At 64.0% G+C, this 18,430-nt stretch overlaps 1 protein-coding gene across 12 annotated transcripts in view; it reads left to right on the top strand.

Annotated features, from left to right (window-relative positions):
- SF3B2 (splicing factor 3b subunit 2) overlaps positions 1–18,276 on the top strand; it is a 32,301-nt gene extending 14,025 nt beyond the window's left edge. For 4 of the 12 annotated variants that reach the window (XR_014940503.1, XR_014940504.1, XR_014940505.1 and 1 more), the window contains 12 exons: positions 194–274; positions 1,997–2,224; positions 2,913–3,062; positions 7,528–7,617; positions 7,730–7,837; positions 9,153–9,260; positions 9,399–9,541; positions 9,942–10,043; positions 14,912–15,011; positions 15,888–16,073; positions 17,021–17,196; positions 17,297–17,760. Coding sequence is in view for 3 of the 12 variants with exons in the window: in XM_085531506.1 (XP_085387632.1) it covers positions 194–274; positions 1,997–2,224; positions 2,913–3,062; positions 7,528–7,617; positions 7,730–7,837; positions 9,153–9,260; positions 9,399–9,541; positions 9,942–10,043; positions 14,912–15,011; positions 15,888–16,073; positions 17,021–17,092 (1,368 nt within the window). In the remaining 9 variants the exon portion in view is untranslated. The other 8 variants (XR_014940501.1, XR_014940502.1, XR_014940499.1 and 5 more) reach the window with 8 other exon arrangements.
- Positions 18,277–18,430: the final 154 nt, after the last annotated feature.

Below are 18,430 nucleotides of genomic sequence, written 5' to 3'. Positions count from 1 at the left end.
GGGGGCACTTATGGGGCGGGGGGCACTTATGGGGTGGAGGACACGGGGGTGACGGGGGGATGATGTGGGGTAACAGTGAGAGGGGGTGAGTGGGATGGGGGCACTATATGGGGTGGGGGGGACGCAGTGGGGGGGGTCACAATGGGGGCTGCGTTTCTGGGGGTCCCATTATGGGATGGTGGTTTTATTTTAGGAGAAAAAACCTGAAGTTCCCAAATTGTCCAAGAAGAAACTGCGGCGCATGAACCGCTTCACGGTGGCGGAGCTCAAACAGGTCGGGGGGCGCAAACAGCGACACCTATGGGTGCTCACAGAGCCCCCAGTGCCCCCTGCCCCACATCCCCCCATCTCCCATTGCTCCCATTGCCCCCAGCGCCCCCTGCCCCACATCCCAGTGCCCCCAGCCCCACATCCTGCCCCATCCCATCTCCCATTGCTCCCATTGCCCCCAGTGCCCCCAGCCCCACATCCTGCCCCATCTCCCATTGCCCCCAGCGCCCCCTGCCCCACATCCTGCCCTATATCCCATTACTCTCATTGCTCCCATTGCCCCCAGTGCCCCCAGCCCCACATCCCCCCATCTCCCATTGCTCCCATTGCCCCCAGCACCCCCTGCCCCATATCCCAGTGCCCCCAGCCCCACATCCCCCCATCTCCCATTGCCCCCATTGCTCCCATTGCCCCCATTGCTCCCATTGCCCCCATTGCCCCCAGCACCCCCTGCCCCACATCCCCCCATCCCATCTCCCATTGCTCCCATTGCCCCCAGTGCCCCCAGCCCCACATCCCTCCATCTCCCATTGCTCCCATTGCCCCCAGCGCCCCCTGCCCCATATCCCAGCACCCCCTGCCCCGCATCCCCCCATCTCCCATTGCTCCCATTGCCCCCAGCGCCCCCTGGCCCACATCCCCCCATCCCATCTCCCATTGCTCCCATTGCCCCCAGTGCCCCCTGCCCCATATCCTAGTGCCCCCAGCCCCACATCCTGCCCCATCTCCCATTGCTCCCATTGCCCCCAGCGCCCCCTGCCCCACATCCCCCCATCTCCCATTGCTCCCATTGCCCCCAGCCCCACATCCCCCCATCTCCCATTGCTCCCATTGCTCCCATTGCCCCCAGTGCCCCCAGCCCCACATCCCCCCATCTCCCATTGCTCCCATTGCCCCCAGCACCCCCTGCCCCATATCCCAGCGCCCCCTGCCCCACATCCCCCCATCTCCCATTACTCTCATTGCTCCCATTGCCCCCAGCCCCACATCCCCCCATCTCCCATTGCTCCCATTGCCCCCAGTGCCCCCTGCCCCACATCCCCCCATCTCCCATTGCTCCCATTGCTGCCATTGCCCCCAGTGCCCCCTGCCCCATATCCTAGCACCCCCAGCCCCACATCCTCCCATCTCCCATTGCCCCCAGTGCCCCCAGCCCCACATCCCCCCATCCCATCCCCCATTGCTGCCATTGCCCCCAGCGCCCCCTGCCCCACATCCTGCCCCATCTCCCATTGCTCCCATTGCCCCCAGTGCCCCCAGCCCCACATCCCCCCATCTCCCATTGCTCCCATTGCTCCCATTGCCCCCAGCGCCCCCTGCCCCATATCCCAGCGCCCCCTGCCCCACATCCCCTCATCTCCCATTGCTCCCATTGCCCCCATTGCCCCCAGCCCCACATCCTGCCCCATCTCCCATTACTCTCATTGCTCCCATTGCCCCCAGTGCCCCCAGCCCCACATCCTGCCCCATCCCATCTCCCATTGCTTCCATTGCTCCCATTGCCCCCAGTGCCCCCAGCCCCACATCCCCCCATCCCATCTCCCATTGCTCCCATTGCCCCCATTGCCCCCAGCCCCACATCCTGCCCCATCTCCCATTACTCTCATTGCTCCCATTGCCCCCCTGTCCCCTGCCCCACATCCTGCCCCATCTCCCATTGCCCCCATTACTCTCATTGCTCCCATTGCCCCCATTACTCTCATTGCCCCCCTGTCCCCCCCTGCAGCTGGTGGCCCGCCCGGACGTGGTGGAGATGCACGACGTGACGGCGCAGGACCCGAAGCTGCTGGTTCACTTAAAGGCCACGCGCAACTCGGTGCCGGTGCCGCGTCATTGGTGCTTCAAGAGGAAATACCTGCAGGGGAAGCGCGGCATCGAGAAGCCGCCGTTCGAGCTGCCCGAGTTCATCAAGAGAACCGGGATCCAGGAGATGAGGGAGGCGCTGCAGGAGAAGGTGGGGGGGGCTGGGGGATATGGGGGTTATGGGGGGTTATGGGGGTTATGGGGGTCTATTGGGGGCTGGGGGGCTACGGGGGTTATTGGGGGTTATGGGGGTCTATTGGGGGTTATGGGGGTTATGGGGGTCTATTGGGGGCTGGGGGCTATGGGGGTTATTGGGGGTTATGGGGGTCTATTGGGGGTTATGGGGGTCTATTGGGGGTTATGGGGGTCTATTGGGGGCTGGGGGTTATGGGGGTCTATTGGGGGTTATGGGGGTCTGTTGGGGGTTATGGGGGTCTATTGGGGGCTGGGGGGCTATGGGGGTTATTGGGGGTTATGGGGGTCTATTGGGGGCTGGGGGGTTATGGGGGTCTATTGGGGGTTATGGGGGTCTATTGGGGGCTGGGGGATATGGGGGTTTATTGGGAGTTATGGGGGTCTATTGGGGGCTGGGGGTTATGGGGGTTATTGGGGGCTGGGGGATATGGGGGTTTATTGGGGGGGGTCGGGGTCTCCTTCAGTTCCATATGGCGGCTGTATGTGGTCCTTTGGAGGCTCTTTGTGCTCTGGGGGCTGCCCTGTAGCTGTATTGGGCTGGAGGGGTGCGGACACCCCCCGAACCCCCCCCAAATAACCCCCCCAAATAACCCCCCCCAAATAACCCCCCCATATAACCCCCCCCCCCATTTCTGCCCCCCCAGGAGGAGCAGAAAACGATGAAATCCAAAATGCGGGAAAAAGTGCGGCCGAAAATGGGCAAAATCGACATTGATTACCAGAAGCTGCACGACGCCTTCTTCAAATGGCAGACAAAGCCCAAACTCACCATCCACGGCGACCTGTACTACGAGGTGCGGCCCACTGCGCCACATAGGGAACCCCATAGGGAACCCCATATAGGACACCCCATAGGGCACCCCATAGAGCGCCCCATATAGGGCACCCCATATAGGGCACCCCATAGGGAACCCCATAGGGCACCCCATATAGGACACCCCATAGAGCACCCCATATAGGGCACCCCATAGGACACCCCATATGGGACACCCCATATAGGACACCCCATAGGGCACCCCATATAGGGCACCCCATATAGGGCACCCCATATAGGGCACCCCATAGGGAACCCCATAGGACACCCCATATAGAGCACCCCATATAGGGCACCCCATATAGAGCACCCCATATAGGGCACCCCATAGGGAACCCCATAGAGCACCCCATATAGGGCATCCCATATAGGGCACCCCATATAGGGCACCCCATATAGGGCACCCCATATAGGACACCCCATAGGGAACCCCATAGAGCACCCCATATAGGGCACCCCATAGGACACCCCATAGAGCGCCCCATATAGGGCACCCCATATAGGGCACCCCATAGGACACCCCATAGAGCACCCCATATAGGGCACCCCATAGGACACCCCATATAGGGCACCCCATATAGGACACCCCATAGAGCACCCCATACAGCACCCCATAGGGAACCCCATAGGGAACCCCATAGGGCACCCCATAGAGCACCCCATATAGGGCACCCCATAGGACACCCCATATAGGGCACCCCATATAGGGCACCCCATAGGGAACCCCATAGGGCACCCCATATAGGGCACCCCATAGGGCACCCCATAGGGAACCCCATAGAGCACCCCATATAGGGCACCCCATATAGGGCACCCCATAGAGCACCCCATATAGGGCACCCCATAGGGCACCCCATAGGGAACCCCATATAGGGCACCCCATATAGAGCACCCCATATAGGGCACCCCATATAGAGCACCCCATATAGGGCACCCCATAGGGAACCCCATAGGGAACCCCATATAGGGCACCCCATATAGAGCACCCCATATAGGGCACCCCATATAGAGCACCCCATATAGGGCACCCCATAGGGCACCCCATAGGGAACCCCATATAGGGCACCCCATATAGAGCACCCCATATAGGGCACCCCATATAGAGCACCCCATATAGGGCACCCCATAGGGAACCCCATAGGGAACCCCATATAGGGCACCCCATATAGAGCACCCCATATAGGGCACCCCATATAGAGCACCCCATATAGGGCACCCCATAGGGCACCCCATAGGGAACCCCATATAGGGCACCCCATATAGAGCACCCCATATAGGGCACCCCATATAGAGCACCCCATATAGGGCACCCCATAGGGCACCCCATATAGGACACCCCATATAGGGCACCCCGTAGAGCACCCCATATAGGGCACCCCATATAGGGCACCCCATAGGGAACCCCATAGAGCACCCCATAGGACACCCCATAGGGAACCCCATAGGGAACCCCATAGGGCACCCCATATAGGACACCCCATAGAGCACCCCATATAGGGCACCCCATATAGAGCACCCCATATAGGGCACCCCATAGGGAACCCCATATAGGACACCCCATAGGGAACCCCATATAGGACACCCCATATAGGGCACCCCATATAGGGCACCCCATAGGGCACCCCATATAGGGCACCCCATAGGGAACCCCATATAGGGCACCCCATAGGGAACCCCATAGAGCACCCCATATAGGGCACCCCATATAGGGCACCCCATAGGACACCCCATAGGGAACCCCATATAGGACACCCCATAGGGCACCCCATATAGAGCACCCCATAGGGAACCCCATAGAGCACCTTATAGAGCGCCCCATAGAGCACCCCATAGAGCACCCCATATAGGGCACCCCATATAGGGCACCGCATATAGGACACCCCATATAGAGCACCCCATATAGAGCACCCCATAGGGAACCCCATAGGGCACCCCATATAGGGCACCTCATATAGGGCACCCCATATAGGGCACCCCATATAGGACACCCCATAGAGCACCCCATATAGGGCAACCCATATAGGACACCCCATATAGGGCACCCCATAGGGCACCCCATATAGGACACCCCATATAGGGCACCTCATAGAGCACCCCATATAGGGCACCCCATATAGAGCACCCCATATAGGGCACCCCATAGGGAACCCCATAGAGCACCCCATAGGACACCCCATAGGGAACCCCATAGGGCACCCCATATAGGACACCCCATAGAGCACCCCATATAGGGCACCCCATATAGAGCACCCCATATAGGGCACCCCATAGGGAACCCCATAGAGCACCCCATAGGACACCCCATAGGGAACCCCATAGGGCACCCCATATAGGACACCCCATAGAGCACCCCATATAGGGCACCCCATATAGAGCACCCCATATAGGGCACCCCATAGGGAACCCCATATAGGACACCCCATAGGGAACCCCATAGGGCACCCCATAGAGCGCCCCATAGGGCACCCCATATAGGACACCCCATAGGGCACCCCATAGGGCACCCTATATAGGGCACCCCATAGAGCACTCCATATAGGGCACCCCATAGGGAACCCCATAGGACACCCCATATAGGGCACCCAATAGGGCACCCCATATAGGGCACCCCATATAGGGCACCCCATAGAGCACCCCATTCCCCACCACCACTCTTCCTATCTCCCCACCCCATATCCCCTTCTCCCTGCATCCCCCATCCCTATATCTCTCTGCATATCCCCTCATATCTCCCCCCATATATCCCCCATACATCCCCCATACATCCCCCCACACATCCCCCCACACATCCCCCCATACATCCCCCATACATCCCCCATACATCCCCCATACATCCCCCCATACATCCCCCCATACACCCCCCCATACATCCCCCCACACATCCCCCATACATCCCCCCATACATCCCCCATACATCCCCCCATACATCCCCCCACACATCCCCCCACACATCCCCCCATACATCCCCCCATACATCCCCCATACATCCCCCCATACATCCCCCCATACATCCCCCATACATCCCCCCATACATCCCCCCACACATCCCCCCATACATCCCCCCACACATCCCCCCACACATCCCCCCATACATCCCCCCATACATCCCCCCATACATCCCCCATACACCCCCCCATACACCCCCCCATACATCCCCCATACATCCCCCCATACATCCCCCATACATCCCCCATACATCCCCCCATACACCCCCCATACATCCCCCCATACATCCCCCATACATCCCCCCATACATCCCCCATACATCCCCCATACATCCCCCATACATCCCCCCATACATCCCCCCATACATCCCCCCATACACCCCCCCATACACCCCCCATACATCCCCCATACATCCCCCCATACATCCCCCCATACATCCCCCCATACATCCCCCCATACATCCCCCCATACACCCCCCCATACACCCCCCCATACATCCCCCCATACATCCCCCATACACCCCCCCATACATCCCCCCATACATCCCCCCATATATCCCCCATACACCCCCCCATACATCCCCCCATACACCCCCCCATACATCCCCCATACATCCCCCCATACATCCCCATATCCCCCCATACACCCCCCCATACATCCCCCATACATCCCCCCATACATCCCCCCATACATCCCTCTATATCTCCCCCCATACACCCCCCCATACATCCCCATATCCCCCCATACATCCCCCCATACATCCCCATATCCCCCCACACATCCCCCATACACCCCCCCATACATCCCCCCATACATCCCCATATCCCCCCATACATCCCCCCATACATCCCCATATCCCCCCATACATCCCCCATACACCCCCCCATACATCCCCCCATATCTCTCCCCATATCCCCCCATACATCCCCCATACATCCCCCCATACATCCCCCATACATCCCCCATACATCCCCCCCATACATCCCCCATACATCCCCCCATACATCCCCCATACATCCCCCATACATCCCCCCATACATCCCCCCATACATCCCCCCATACATCCCCCATACATCCCCCCATACATCCCCCCATACATCCCCCATACATCCCCCCATACATCCCCCATACATCCCCCATACATCCCCCCATACATCCCCCCATACATCCCCCCATACATCCCCCATACATCCCCCCATACATCCCCCCATACATCCCCCCATACACCCCCCCATACATCCCCCCATACACCCCCCCATACATCCCCCATACATCCCCCCATACATCCCCCATACACCCCCCCATACATCCCCCCATACATCCCCATATCCCCCCATACATCCCCCCATACATCCCCATATCCCCCCATACATCCCCCATACACCCCCCCATACATCCCCCCATACATCCCCCCATACATCCCCCATACATCCCCCCATACATCCCCCCTTATATCCCCCCATACACCCCCCCACACCCCCCACTGTTGCCCCCCCCAGGGCAAGGAGTTTGAGACCCGCCTGAAGGAGAAGAAGCCTGGAGACCTGTCTGACGAGCTGCGCATCGCGCTGGGGATGCCTGTGGGGCCGGTGAGATGGGGCTCAATGGGGCACAATGGGGCTCAATGGGGCACAATGGGGGGGGGGGGTAACCCCAAATAGGGGCTGAGCCCCCCCCTGATCCCTCCTTGTGCCCCCACAGAGCGCCCACAAAGTGCCCCCCCCGTGGCTGATTGCGATGCAGCGCTACGGACCCCCCCCCTCATACCCCAACCTGAAGATCCCGGGGCTCAACTCCCCCATCCCAGAGGTACAGTGGGGTGTTATGGGGTGGGGGGGCTGTGGGGTGTTATGGGGTGGGGGGGTCGTGGGGGGCTGTGGGGTGTTATGGGGTGGGGGGGGTCGTGGGGTGTTATGGGATGGGGGGGCTGTGGGGTGTTATGGGATGGGGGGGGTCGTGGGGTGTTATGGGGTGGGGGGGGTCGTGGGGGGCTGTGGGGTGTTATGGGGTGGGGGGGGTCGTGGGGGGCTGTGGGGTGTTATGGGATGGGGGGGGGGGTCGTGGGGGGCTGTGGGGTGTTATGGGATGGGGGGGCTGTGGGGTGTTATGGGATGGGGGGGTCGTGGGGGGCTGTGGGGTGTTATGGGGTGGGGGGGGTCGTGGGGGGCTGTGGGGTGTTATGGGATGGGGGGGTCGTGGGGGGCTGTGGGGTGTTATGGGGTGGGGGGGGTCGTGGGGGGCTGTGGGGTGTTATGGGATGGGGGGGGTCGTGGGGTGTTATGGGGTGGGGGGGGTTGTGGGGGGCTGTGGGGTGTTATGGGGTGGGGGGGGTTGTGGGGGGCTGTGGGGTGTTATGGGATGGGGGGGGTCGTGGGGGGCTGTGGGGTGTTATGGGGTGGGGGGGGTCGTGGGGTGTTATGGGGTGGGGGGGGTCATGTGGGGCTGTGGGGTGTTATGGGGGGGGGGGGTCATGGGGGGCTGTGGGGTGTTATGGGATGGGGGGGTCGTGGGGGGCTGTGGGGTGTTATGGGGTGGGGGGGGGCGTGGGGGGCTGTGGGGTGTTATGGGGTGGGGGGGGGCGTGGGGGGCTGTGGGGTGTTATGGGATGGGGGGGTCGTGGGGGGCTGTGGGGTGTTATGGGATGGGGGGGCTGTGGGGTGTTATGGGGTGGGGGGGATCGTGGGGGGCTGTGGGGTGTTATGGGATGGGAGGGATCGTGGGGGGCTGTGGGGTGTTACGGGGTGGGGGGGATCGTGGGGGGCTGTGGGGTGTTATGGGGTGGGGGGGATCGTGGGGGGCTGTGGGGTGTTATAGGGTGGGGGGTCGTGGGGGGCTGTGGGGTGTTATGGGGTGGGGGGGGTTGTGGGGGGCTGTGGGGTGTTATGGGATGGGGGGGGTCGTGGGGGGCTGTGGGGTGTTATGGGCTGGGGGGGGTCGTGGGGGGCTGTGGGGTGTTATGGGGTGGGGGGGGTCGTGGGGGGCTGTGGGGTGTTATGGGATGGGGGGGTCGTGGGGGGCTGTGGGGTGTTATGGGATGGGGGGGCTGTGGGGTGTTATGGGGTGGGGGGCTGTGGGGTGTTATGGGGCGCTATGGGGCAGGCCCCACATTGTGCCCCTCCCCCAGGGCTGCTCGTTCGGGTACCACGCAGGGGGGTGGGGGAAGCCCCCCGTGGATGAGACCGGGAAGCCGCTCTATGGGGACGTCTTTGGGACCAACGCCGCCGAGTTCCAGGTGAGCTCCTCCCCACATCCCCCACCCCTCATAACCCTCATGGGGGTCTCAGCCCCATAGAACCCCCATAGAACCCCCCCCCAACTCCTCCTTTGGGGTCCCGCCCCCCTTTTCTCCCCCCATATTTGTGCCCCACAGGCAAAGGAGGAGGAGGAGGAAATTGATCGCACCCCATGGGGGGAACTGGAGCCGTCGGACGAGGAGTCGTCAGAGGAGGAGGAAGAGGAGGAGAGTGATGAGGAGAAACCAGACGAGAGCGGCTTCGTGACCCCGGCCGACAGGTGCTGCTCTGCCCCATAGCTGAGCCATGTCTGCCCCATAGGATGCTGCTGCCCCATAACTGCCCCATACGATGCTGCTACCCCATAACTGCCCCATATGATGCTGCTGCCCCATAACTGCCCCATATGATGCTGCTACCCCATAACTGCCCCATAGGATGCTGCTGCCCCATAACTGCCCCATAGGATGCTGCTACCCCATAACTGCCCCATAGGATGCTGCTGCCCCATAACTGCCCCATATGATGCTGCTACCCCATAGGATGCTGCTACCCCATAACTGCCCCATACGATGCTGCTACCCCATAACTGCCCCATACGATGCTGCTACCCCATAACTGCCCTGTATGCGCTGCCACCCCCTAATTAACACCTCCTCTTTTAATTGCCTCCATCCCAGTGGTCTCATCACCCCCGGCGGTTTCTCCTCTGTGCCAGCGGGGATGGAGACCCCCGAACTGATAGAGCTGCGTAAGAAGAAGATCGAGGAAGCCATGGATGGGTATGGGGGGTGTGGGGGGGTGTGGGGGGTTTGGGGGGGTTTGGGGGGCTGTGGGGGGGTTTGGGGGCTGTGGGGGGGTATGGGGGCTGTGGGGGGGTTTGGGGGCTGTGGGGGGGTATGGGGGGCTGTGGGGGGGTATGGGGGCTGTGGGGGGGTTTGGGGGCTGTGGGGGGGTATGGGGGGCTGTGGGGGGTATGGGGGGCTGTGGGGGGGTTTGGGGGCTGTGGGGGGGTTTGGGGGCTGTGGGGGTTTGGGGGCTGTGGGGGGTTTGGGGGCTGTGGGGGGGTATGGGGTGTGTGGGGGGTTTGGGGGCTGTGGGGGGGTTTGGGGGCTGTGGGGGTTTGGGGGCTGTGGGGGGTTTGGGGGCTGTGGGGGGGTTTGGGGGCTGTGGGGGGGTATGGGGGCTGTGGGGGGTTTGGGGGCTGTGGGGGGTGTGGGGGGTTTGGGGGCTGTGGGGGGTTTGGGGGCTGTGGGGGGGTTTGGGGGCTGTGGGGGGGTTTGGGGGCTGTGGGGGGGTATGGGGGCTGTGGGGGGGTATGGGGGCTGTGGGGGGGTATGGGGGGCTGTGGGGGGTTATGGGGGCTGTGGGGGGGTTTGGGGGCTGTGGGGGGGTATGGGGGGCTGTGGGGGGTTTGGGGGCTGTGGGGGCTGTGGGGGGTTTGGGGGCTGTGGGGGGTTTGGGGGCTGTGGGGGGGTTTGGGGGCTGTGGGGGGGTTTGGGGGCTGTGGGGGGGTATGGGGGCTGTGGGGGGGTATGGGGGGCTGTGGGGGGTTTGGGGGCTGTGGGGGCTTTGGGGGCTGTGGGGGGGTATGGGGGCTGTGGGGGGGTATGGGGGGCTGTGGGGGGTTTGGGGGCTGTGGGGGGGTTTGGGGGCTGTGGGGGGGTATGGGGGCTGTGGGGGGGTATGGGGGGCTGTGGGGGGTTTGGGGGCTGTGGGGGGGTTTGGGGGCTGTGGGGGGGTATGGGGGGCTGTGGGGGGTTTGGGGGCTGTGGGGGGTTTGGGGGCTGTGGGGGGGTATGGGGGGCTGTGGGGGGGTATGGGGGCTGTGGGGGGGTTTGGGGGCTGTGGGGGGTTTGGGGGCTGTGGGGGGTTTGGGGGCTGTGGGGGGGTTTGGGGGCTGTGGGGGTTTGGGGGCTGTGGGGGGTTTGGGGGCTGTGGGGGGTTTGGGGGCTGTGGGGGGGTTTGGGGGCTGTGGGGGGGTATGGGGGCTGTGGGGGGGTATGGGGGGCTGTGGGGGGTTTGGGGGCTGTGGGGGCTTTGGGGGCTGTGGGGGGGTATGGGGGCTGTGGGGGGGTATGGGGGGCTGTGGGGGGTTTGGGGGCTGTGGGGGGGTTTGGGGGCTGTGGGGGGGTATGGGGGCTGTGGGGGGGTATGGGGGGCTGTGGGGGGTTTGGGGGCTGTGGGGGCTTTGGGGGCTGTGGGGGGGTATGGGGGCTGTGGGGGGGTTTGGGGGCTGTGGGGGGTATGGGGGGCTGTGGGGGGGTATGGGGGCTGTGGGGGGGTATGGGGGGCTGTGGGGGGTTTGGGGGCTGTGGGGGGTTTGGGGGCTGTGGGGGGTATGGGGGCTGTGGGGGGGTATGGGGGGCTGTGGGGGGTTTGGGGGCTGTGGGGGGTTTGGGGGCTGTGGGGGGTATGGGGGCTGTGGGGGGTTTGGGGGCTATGGGGGGTTATGGGGGCTGTGGGGGTTTGGGGGCTGTGGGGGGGTATGGGGGGCTGTGGGGGGGTTTGGGGGCTGTGGGGGGTTTGGGGCTGTGGGGGGGTATGGGGGGCTGTGGGGGTTTGGGGGCTGTGGGGGGTGTGGGGGGTTTGGGGGCTGTGGGGGGTATGGGGGGCTGTGGGGGGGTATGGGGGCTGTGGGGGTTTGGGGGCTGTGGGGGGTTTGGGGGCTGTGGGGGGGTATGGGGTGTGTGGGGGGTTTGGGGGCTGTGGGGGGGTTTGGGGGCTGTGGGGGTTTGGGGGCTGTGGGGGGTTTGGGGGCTGTGGGGGGGTTTGGGGGCTGTGGGGGGGTATGGGGGCTGTGGGGGGTTTGGGGGCTGTGGGGGGTGTGGGGGGTTTGGGGGCTGTGGGGGGTTTGGGGGCTGTGGGGGGGTTTGGGGGCTGTGGGGGGGTTTGGGGGCTGTGGGGGGGTATGGGGGCTGTGGGGGGGTATGGGGGCTGTGGGGGGGTATGGGGGGCTGTGGGGGTTATGGGGGCTGTGGGGGGGTTTGGGGGCTGTGGGGGGGTATGGGGGGCTGTGGGGGGTTTGGGGGCTGTGGGGGCTGTGGGGGGTTTGGGGGCTGTGGGGGGTTTGGGGGCTGTGGGGGGGTTTGGGGGCTGTGGGGGGGTTTGGGGGCTGTGGGGGGGTATGGGGGCTGTGGGGGGGTATGGGGGGCTGTGGGGGGTTATGGGGGCTGTGGGGGGGTTTGGGGGCTGTGGGTGGTATGGGGGGCTGTGGGGGGTTATGGGGGCTGTGGGGGGTTTGGGGGCTGTGGGGGGTTTGGGGGCTGTGGGGGGGTTTGGGGGCTGTGGGGGGGTTTGGGGGGTGTGGGGGGTTTGGGGGGTGTGGGGGGTTTGGGGGCTGTGGGGGGGGTTTGGGGGCTGTGGGGGCTGTGGGGGGTTTGGGGGCTGTGGGGGGTTTGGGGGCTGTGGGGGGGTTTGGGGGCTGTGGGGGGGTTTGGGGGCTGTGGGGGGGTATGGGGGCTGTGGGGGGGTATGGGGGGCTGTGGGGGGTTTGGGGGCTGTGGGGGCTTTGGGGGCTGTGGGGGGGTATGGGGGCTGTGGGGGGGTATGGGGGGCTGTGGGGGGTTTGGGGGCTGTGGGGGGGTTTGGGGGCTGTGGGGGGGTATGGGGGCTGTGGGGGGGTATGGGGGGCTGTGGGGGGTTTGGGGGCTGTGGGGGGGTTTGGGGGCTGTGGGGGGGTATGGGGGCTGTGGGGGGTTTGGGGGCTGTGGGGGGTTTGGGGGCTGTGGGGGGGTATGGGGGGCTGTGGGGGGGTATGGGGGCTGTGGGGGGGTTTGGGGGCTGTGGGGGGTTTGGGGGCTGTGGGGGGTTTGGGGGCTGTGGGGGGGTTTGGGGGCTGTGGGGGTTTGGGGGCTGTGGGGGGTTTGGGGGCTGTGGGGGGTTTGGGGGCTGTGGGGGGGTTTGGGGGCTGTGGGGGGGTATGGGGGCTGTGGGGGGGTATGGGGGGCTGTGGGGGGTTTGGGGGCTGTGGGGGCTTTGGGGGCTGTGGGGGGGTATGGGGGCTGTGGGGGGGTATGGGGGGCTGTGGGGGGTTTGGGGGCTGTGGGGGGGTTTGGGGGCTGTGGGGGGGTATGGGGGCTGTGGGGGGGTATGGGGGGCTGTGGGGGGTTTGGGGGCTGTGGGGGCTTTGGGGGCTGTGGGGGGGTATGGGGGCTGTGGGGGGGTTTGGGGGCTGTGGGGGGTATGGGGGGCTGTGGGGGGGTATGGGGGCTGTGGGGGGGTATGGGGGGCTGTGGGGGGTTTGGGGGCTGTGGGGGGTTTGGGGGCTGTGGGGGGTATGGGGGCTGTGGGGGGGTATGGGGGGCTGTGGGGGGTTTGGGGGCTGTGGGGGGTTTGGGGGCTGTGGGGGGTATGGGGGCTGTGGGGGGTTTGGGGGCTATGGGGGGTTATGGGGGCTGTGGGGGTTTGGGGGCTGTGGGGGGGTATGGGGGGCTGTGGGGGGGTTTGGGGGCTGTGGGGGGTTTGGGGCTGTGGGGGGGTATGGGGGGCTGTGGGGGTTTGGGGGCTGTGGGGGGTGTGGGGGGTTTGGGGGCTGTGGGGGGTATGGGGGGCTGTGGGGGGGTATGGGGGCTGTGGGGGTTTGGGGGCTGTGGGGGGTTTGGGGGCTGTGGGGGGGTATGGGGTGTGTGGGGGGTTTGGGGGCTGTGGGGGGGTTTGGGGGCTGTGGGGGTTTGGGGGCTGTGGGGGGTTTGGGGGCTGTGGGGGGGTTTGGGGGCTGTGGGGGGGTATGGGGGCTGTGGGGGGTTTGGGGGCTGTGGGGGGTGTGGGGGGTTTGGGGGCTGTGGGGGGTTTGGGGGCTGTGGGGGGGTTTGGGGGCTGTGGGGGGGTTTGGGGGCTGTGGGGGGGTATGGGGGCTGTGGGGGGGTATGGGGGCTGTGGGGGGGTATGGGGGGCTGTGGGGGGTTATGGGGGCTGTGGGGGGGTTTGGGGGCTGTGGGGGGGTATGGGGGCTGTGGGGGGTTTGGGGGCTGTGGGGGCTGTGGGGGGTTTGGGGGCTGTGGGGGGTTTGGGGGCTGTGGGGGGGTTTGGGGGCTGTGGGGGGGTTTGGGGGCTGTGGGGGGGTATGGGGGCTGTGGGGGGGTATGGGGGGCTGTGGGGGGTTATGGGGGCTGTGGGGGGGTTTGGGGGCTGTGGGTGGTATGGGGGGCTGTGGGGGGTTATGGGGGCTGTGGGGGGTTTGGGGGCTGTGGGGGGTTTGGGGGCTGTGGGGGGGTTTGGGGGCTGTGGGGGGTTTGGGGGGTGTGGGGGGTTTGGGGGGTGTGGGGGGTGTTTGGGGGCTGTGGGGGGTTTGGGGGCTGTGGGGGGGGTTTGGGGGCTGTGGGGGTTTGGGGGCTGTGGGGGGGTTTGGGGGCTGTGGGGGGGTTTGGGGGCTGTGGGGGGGTTTGGGGGCTGTGGGGGTTTGGGGGCTGTGGGGGGTTTGGGGGGTGTGGGGGGTTTGGGGGCTTTGGGGGGTTTGGGGTGGGTCAGGGGCTGTGGGATGTTGGGGGGGCTTTGGGGGGTTGTGGGGTAGGGAGTTGGGGGGGGTTTATGGGCACTATTGCTGTTGTGCTATGGAGCAGCTGGGCGCTATGGGGCGCTATGGGGCGCTATGGGGCACCAAGCAGAGAACACAGCGCCCCAACCCGCCCCCTTCACGTCCCCCCTTTAGGAGCGAGACCCCCCAGCTCTTCACTGTGGTCCCCGAGAAGCGAACGGCCACAGTGGGCGGCGCCATGATGGGATCCACACACATCTACGACATGGCGGCCGTGAGAACACAGGGCTATGGGGGGGGTTATGGGGCGGGGGGTTATGGGGTGGGGGCCCTCGGGTCTGTAAGAGTGTCCCCTGCAGGTGATGGGTGGTTATGGGGCAGTTATGGGGTGCTCACAGTGCTGCATTGACGTGATATTGTTGCCCCCCTGCAGGTGATGGGTGGTTATGGGGCAGTTATGGGGCAGTTATGGGGTGCTCACAGTGCTGCATTGACGTGATATTGTTGCCCCCCTGCAGGTGATGGGTGGTTATGGGGCAGTTATGGGGTAGTGATGGGGCAGTTATGGGGCAGTTATGGGGCAGTGCTGCATTGATGTGATACCATTGCTCCCCCCTGCAGGTGATGGGTGGTTATGGGTGGTTATGGGGCAGTGATGGGTGGTTATGGGGCAGTTGTGGGGCAGTGATGGGTGGTTATGGGGCAGTGATGGGGCAGTTATGGGGCAGTGATACATTGATGTGATATTGTTGCCCCCCTGCAGGTGATGGGTGGTTATGGGTGGTTATGGGGCAGTTGTGGGGCAGTGATGGGGCACTTATGGGGCAGTGATACATTGATGTGTTATCATTGCTCCCCCCTGCAGGTGATGGGTGGTTATGGGGCAGTGATGGGGCAGTTGTGGGGCAGTTATGGGGCAGTGATACATTGATGTGATACCATTGCTCCCCCTGCAGGTGATGGGTGGTTATGGGGCAGTGATGGGTGGTTATGGGTGGTTATGGGGCAGTTGTGGGGCAGTGATGGGGCAGTGATACATTGATGTGATACTATTCCCCCCCCCTGCAGGTGGTTATGGGGCAGTTATGGGTGGTTATGGGGCAGTTATGGGGCAGTGCTGCATTGATGTGTTATCATTTCCCCCCTGCAGGTGATGGGCCGCAAGGGGCCGTCGGCGGAGGCTCAGGGCGTGGAGGTGGCGCTGGCACCGGAGGAGCTGGAGCTGGATCCTACGGCCATGACCCAGAAATACGAGGAGCGCGTGCGGGAGCAGCAGGCGCAGGTGGAGAAGGAGGATTTCAGCGACATGGTGGCCGAGCACGCAGCCAAGCAGAAGGTCTGTGCCCCATAGGGACCCCATAGCAGCCCCATAGCTGCCCCATAGCAACCCCATAGCGGCCCCATAGGGACCCCATAGCAACCCCATAGCTGCCCCATAGCTGCCCCATAGCGGCCCCATAGCAGCCCCATAGCTGCCCCATAGCAGCCCCATAGCGGCCCCATAGCTGCCCCATAGCTGCCCCATAGCGGCCCCATAGCGGCCCCATAGGGACCCCATAGCGGCCCCATAGCTGCCCCATAGCGGCCCCATAGCTGCCCCATAGCAGCCCCATAGCGGCTCCATAGTGGCCCCATAGCGGCCCCATAGCGGCCCCATAGGGACCCCATAGCTGCCCCATAGCGGCCCCATAGCAGCCCCATAGCTGCCCCATAGCAGCCCCATAGCTGCCCCATAGCAGCCCCATAGCAGCCCCATAGCGGCCCCATAGGGACCCCATAGTGGCCCCATAGGGACCCCATAGCAGCCCCATAGTGGCCCCATAGGGACCCCATAGCGGCCCCATAGCAGCCCCATAGCAGCCCCATAGGGACCCCATAGCTGCCCCATAGCGGCCCCATAGGGACCCCATAGCAGCCCCATAGCAGCCCCATAGCTGCCCCATAGCTGCCCCATAGCGGCCCCATAGCTGCCCCATAGCGGCCCCATAGCGGGCCCATAGCAGCCCCATAGCAGCCCCATAGCAGCCCCATAGCTGCCCCATAGCAGCCCCATAGCAGCCCCATAGCTGCCCCATAGCAGCCCCATAGCTGCCCCATAGCTGCCCCATAGCTGCCCCATAGCGGCCCCATAGCAGCCCCATAGCTGCCCCATAGCAGCCCCATAGCTGCCCCATAGCGGCCCCATAGCTGCCCCATAGCAGCCCCATAGCTGCCCCATAGCAGCCCCATAGCAGCCCCTCTCCCCCCCCTCACCGCCGTCCTTTGCCCCTTTGCTCCCCGCAGCAGAAGAAGCGCAAGGCGCAGCCGCAGGACGCACGAGGGGGGGGCAAGAAATACAAGGAGTTCAAGTTCTGATGGACCCACACAGCCCTGCTGCCCCCATTGACCCCATGGACCCATTCACCCCCATTGACCCCCATGGCCCCATTCATCCCCATTGTCCTCTATGGCCCCATTCACCCCTATGGCCCCATTCACCCCCATTGTCCTCTATGGCCCCATTCATTCCTATTGCCCCCATGGCCCCATTCATCCCCATTGACCCCATGGCCCCATTCATCCCTATTGACCCCATGGCCCCATTCATCCCTATTGACCCCCATGGCCCCATTCATCCCTATTGACCCCCATGGCCCCATTCATCCCCATTGTCCTCTATGGCCCCATTCATCCCTATTGACCCCATGGCCCCATTCATCCCCATTGACCCCATGGCCCCATTCATCCCCATTGACCCCATGGCCCCATTCACCCCCACTGACCCCATGGCCCCATTCATCCCCATTGTCCTCTATGGCCCCATTCACCCCCATTGACCCCATGGCCCCATTCATCCCTATTGACCCCATGGCCCCATTCATCCCCATTGACCCCATGGCCCCATTCATCCCTATTGTCCTCTATGGTTCCATTCACCCCCATTACCTTCTATGGCCCCATTCACCCCCATTGACCCCATGGCCCCATTCATCCCTATTGACCCCATGGCCCCATTCATCCCCATTGACCCCATGGCCCCATTCACCCCCACTGACCCCATGGACCCATTCATCCCCATTGACCCCATGGCCCCATTCACCCCCACTGACCCCATGGACCCATTCATCCCTATTGACCCCATGGCCCCATTCACCCCCATTGACCCCAAGGCCCCATTCATCCCCATTGTCCTCTATGGCTCTATTCACCCCCATTACCTTCTATGGCCCCATTCATCCCCATTGACCCCATGGCCCCATTCATCCCCATTGACCCCATGGCCCCATTCATCCCCATTGACCCCCATGGCCCCATTCACCCCCATTGTCCTCTATGGCCCCATTCACCCCTATTGACCCCCATGGCCCCATTCATCCCTATTGACCCCATGGCCCCATTCATCCCCATTGACCCCATGGCCCCATTCATCCCTATTGACCCCATGGCCCCATTCACCCCCATTGTCCTCTATGGCTCCATTCACCCCCATTGCCCCCATTCATCCCCATTCCTGCCTTGTACCCCCCATATTTTGTAAATAAAGAGGCGTTTCCTCACTATTTCTGGTTTCCCCCCAAATGTTCCAGGTATGGGAACCCAAAATGGGCCCAAATGAACCCAAAATGAACCAAATCAGCCCAAAATGGGCCCAAATTGCCCCAAAATGGGCCTAAATGAACCAAAATGGGCCCAAATCAGCCCAAAATGACCCCA

Source organism: Coturnix japonica, unplaced genomic scaffold, assembly GCF_054131305.1.
Source record: "Coturnix japonica strain WE unplaced genomic scaffold, WE-NBRP24 Scf043, whole genome shotgun sequence".
Classification (NCBI taxonomy): Eukaryota; Metazoa; Chordata; class Aves; order Galliformes; family Phasianidae; genus Coturnix; species Coturnix japonica.
This window is presented reverse-complemented; position numbering and strand designations above follow the sequence as displayed.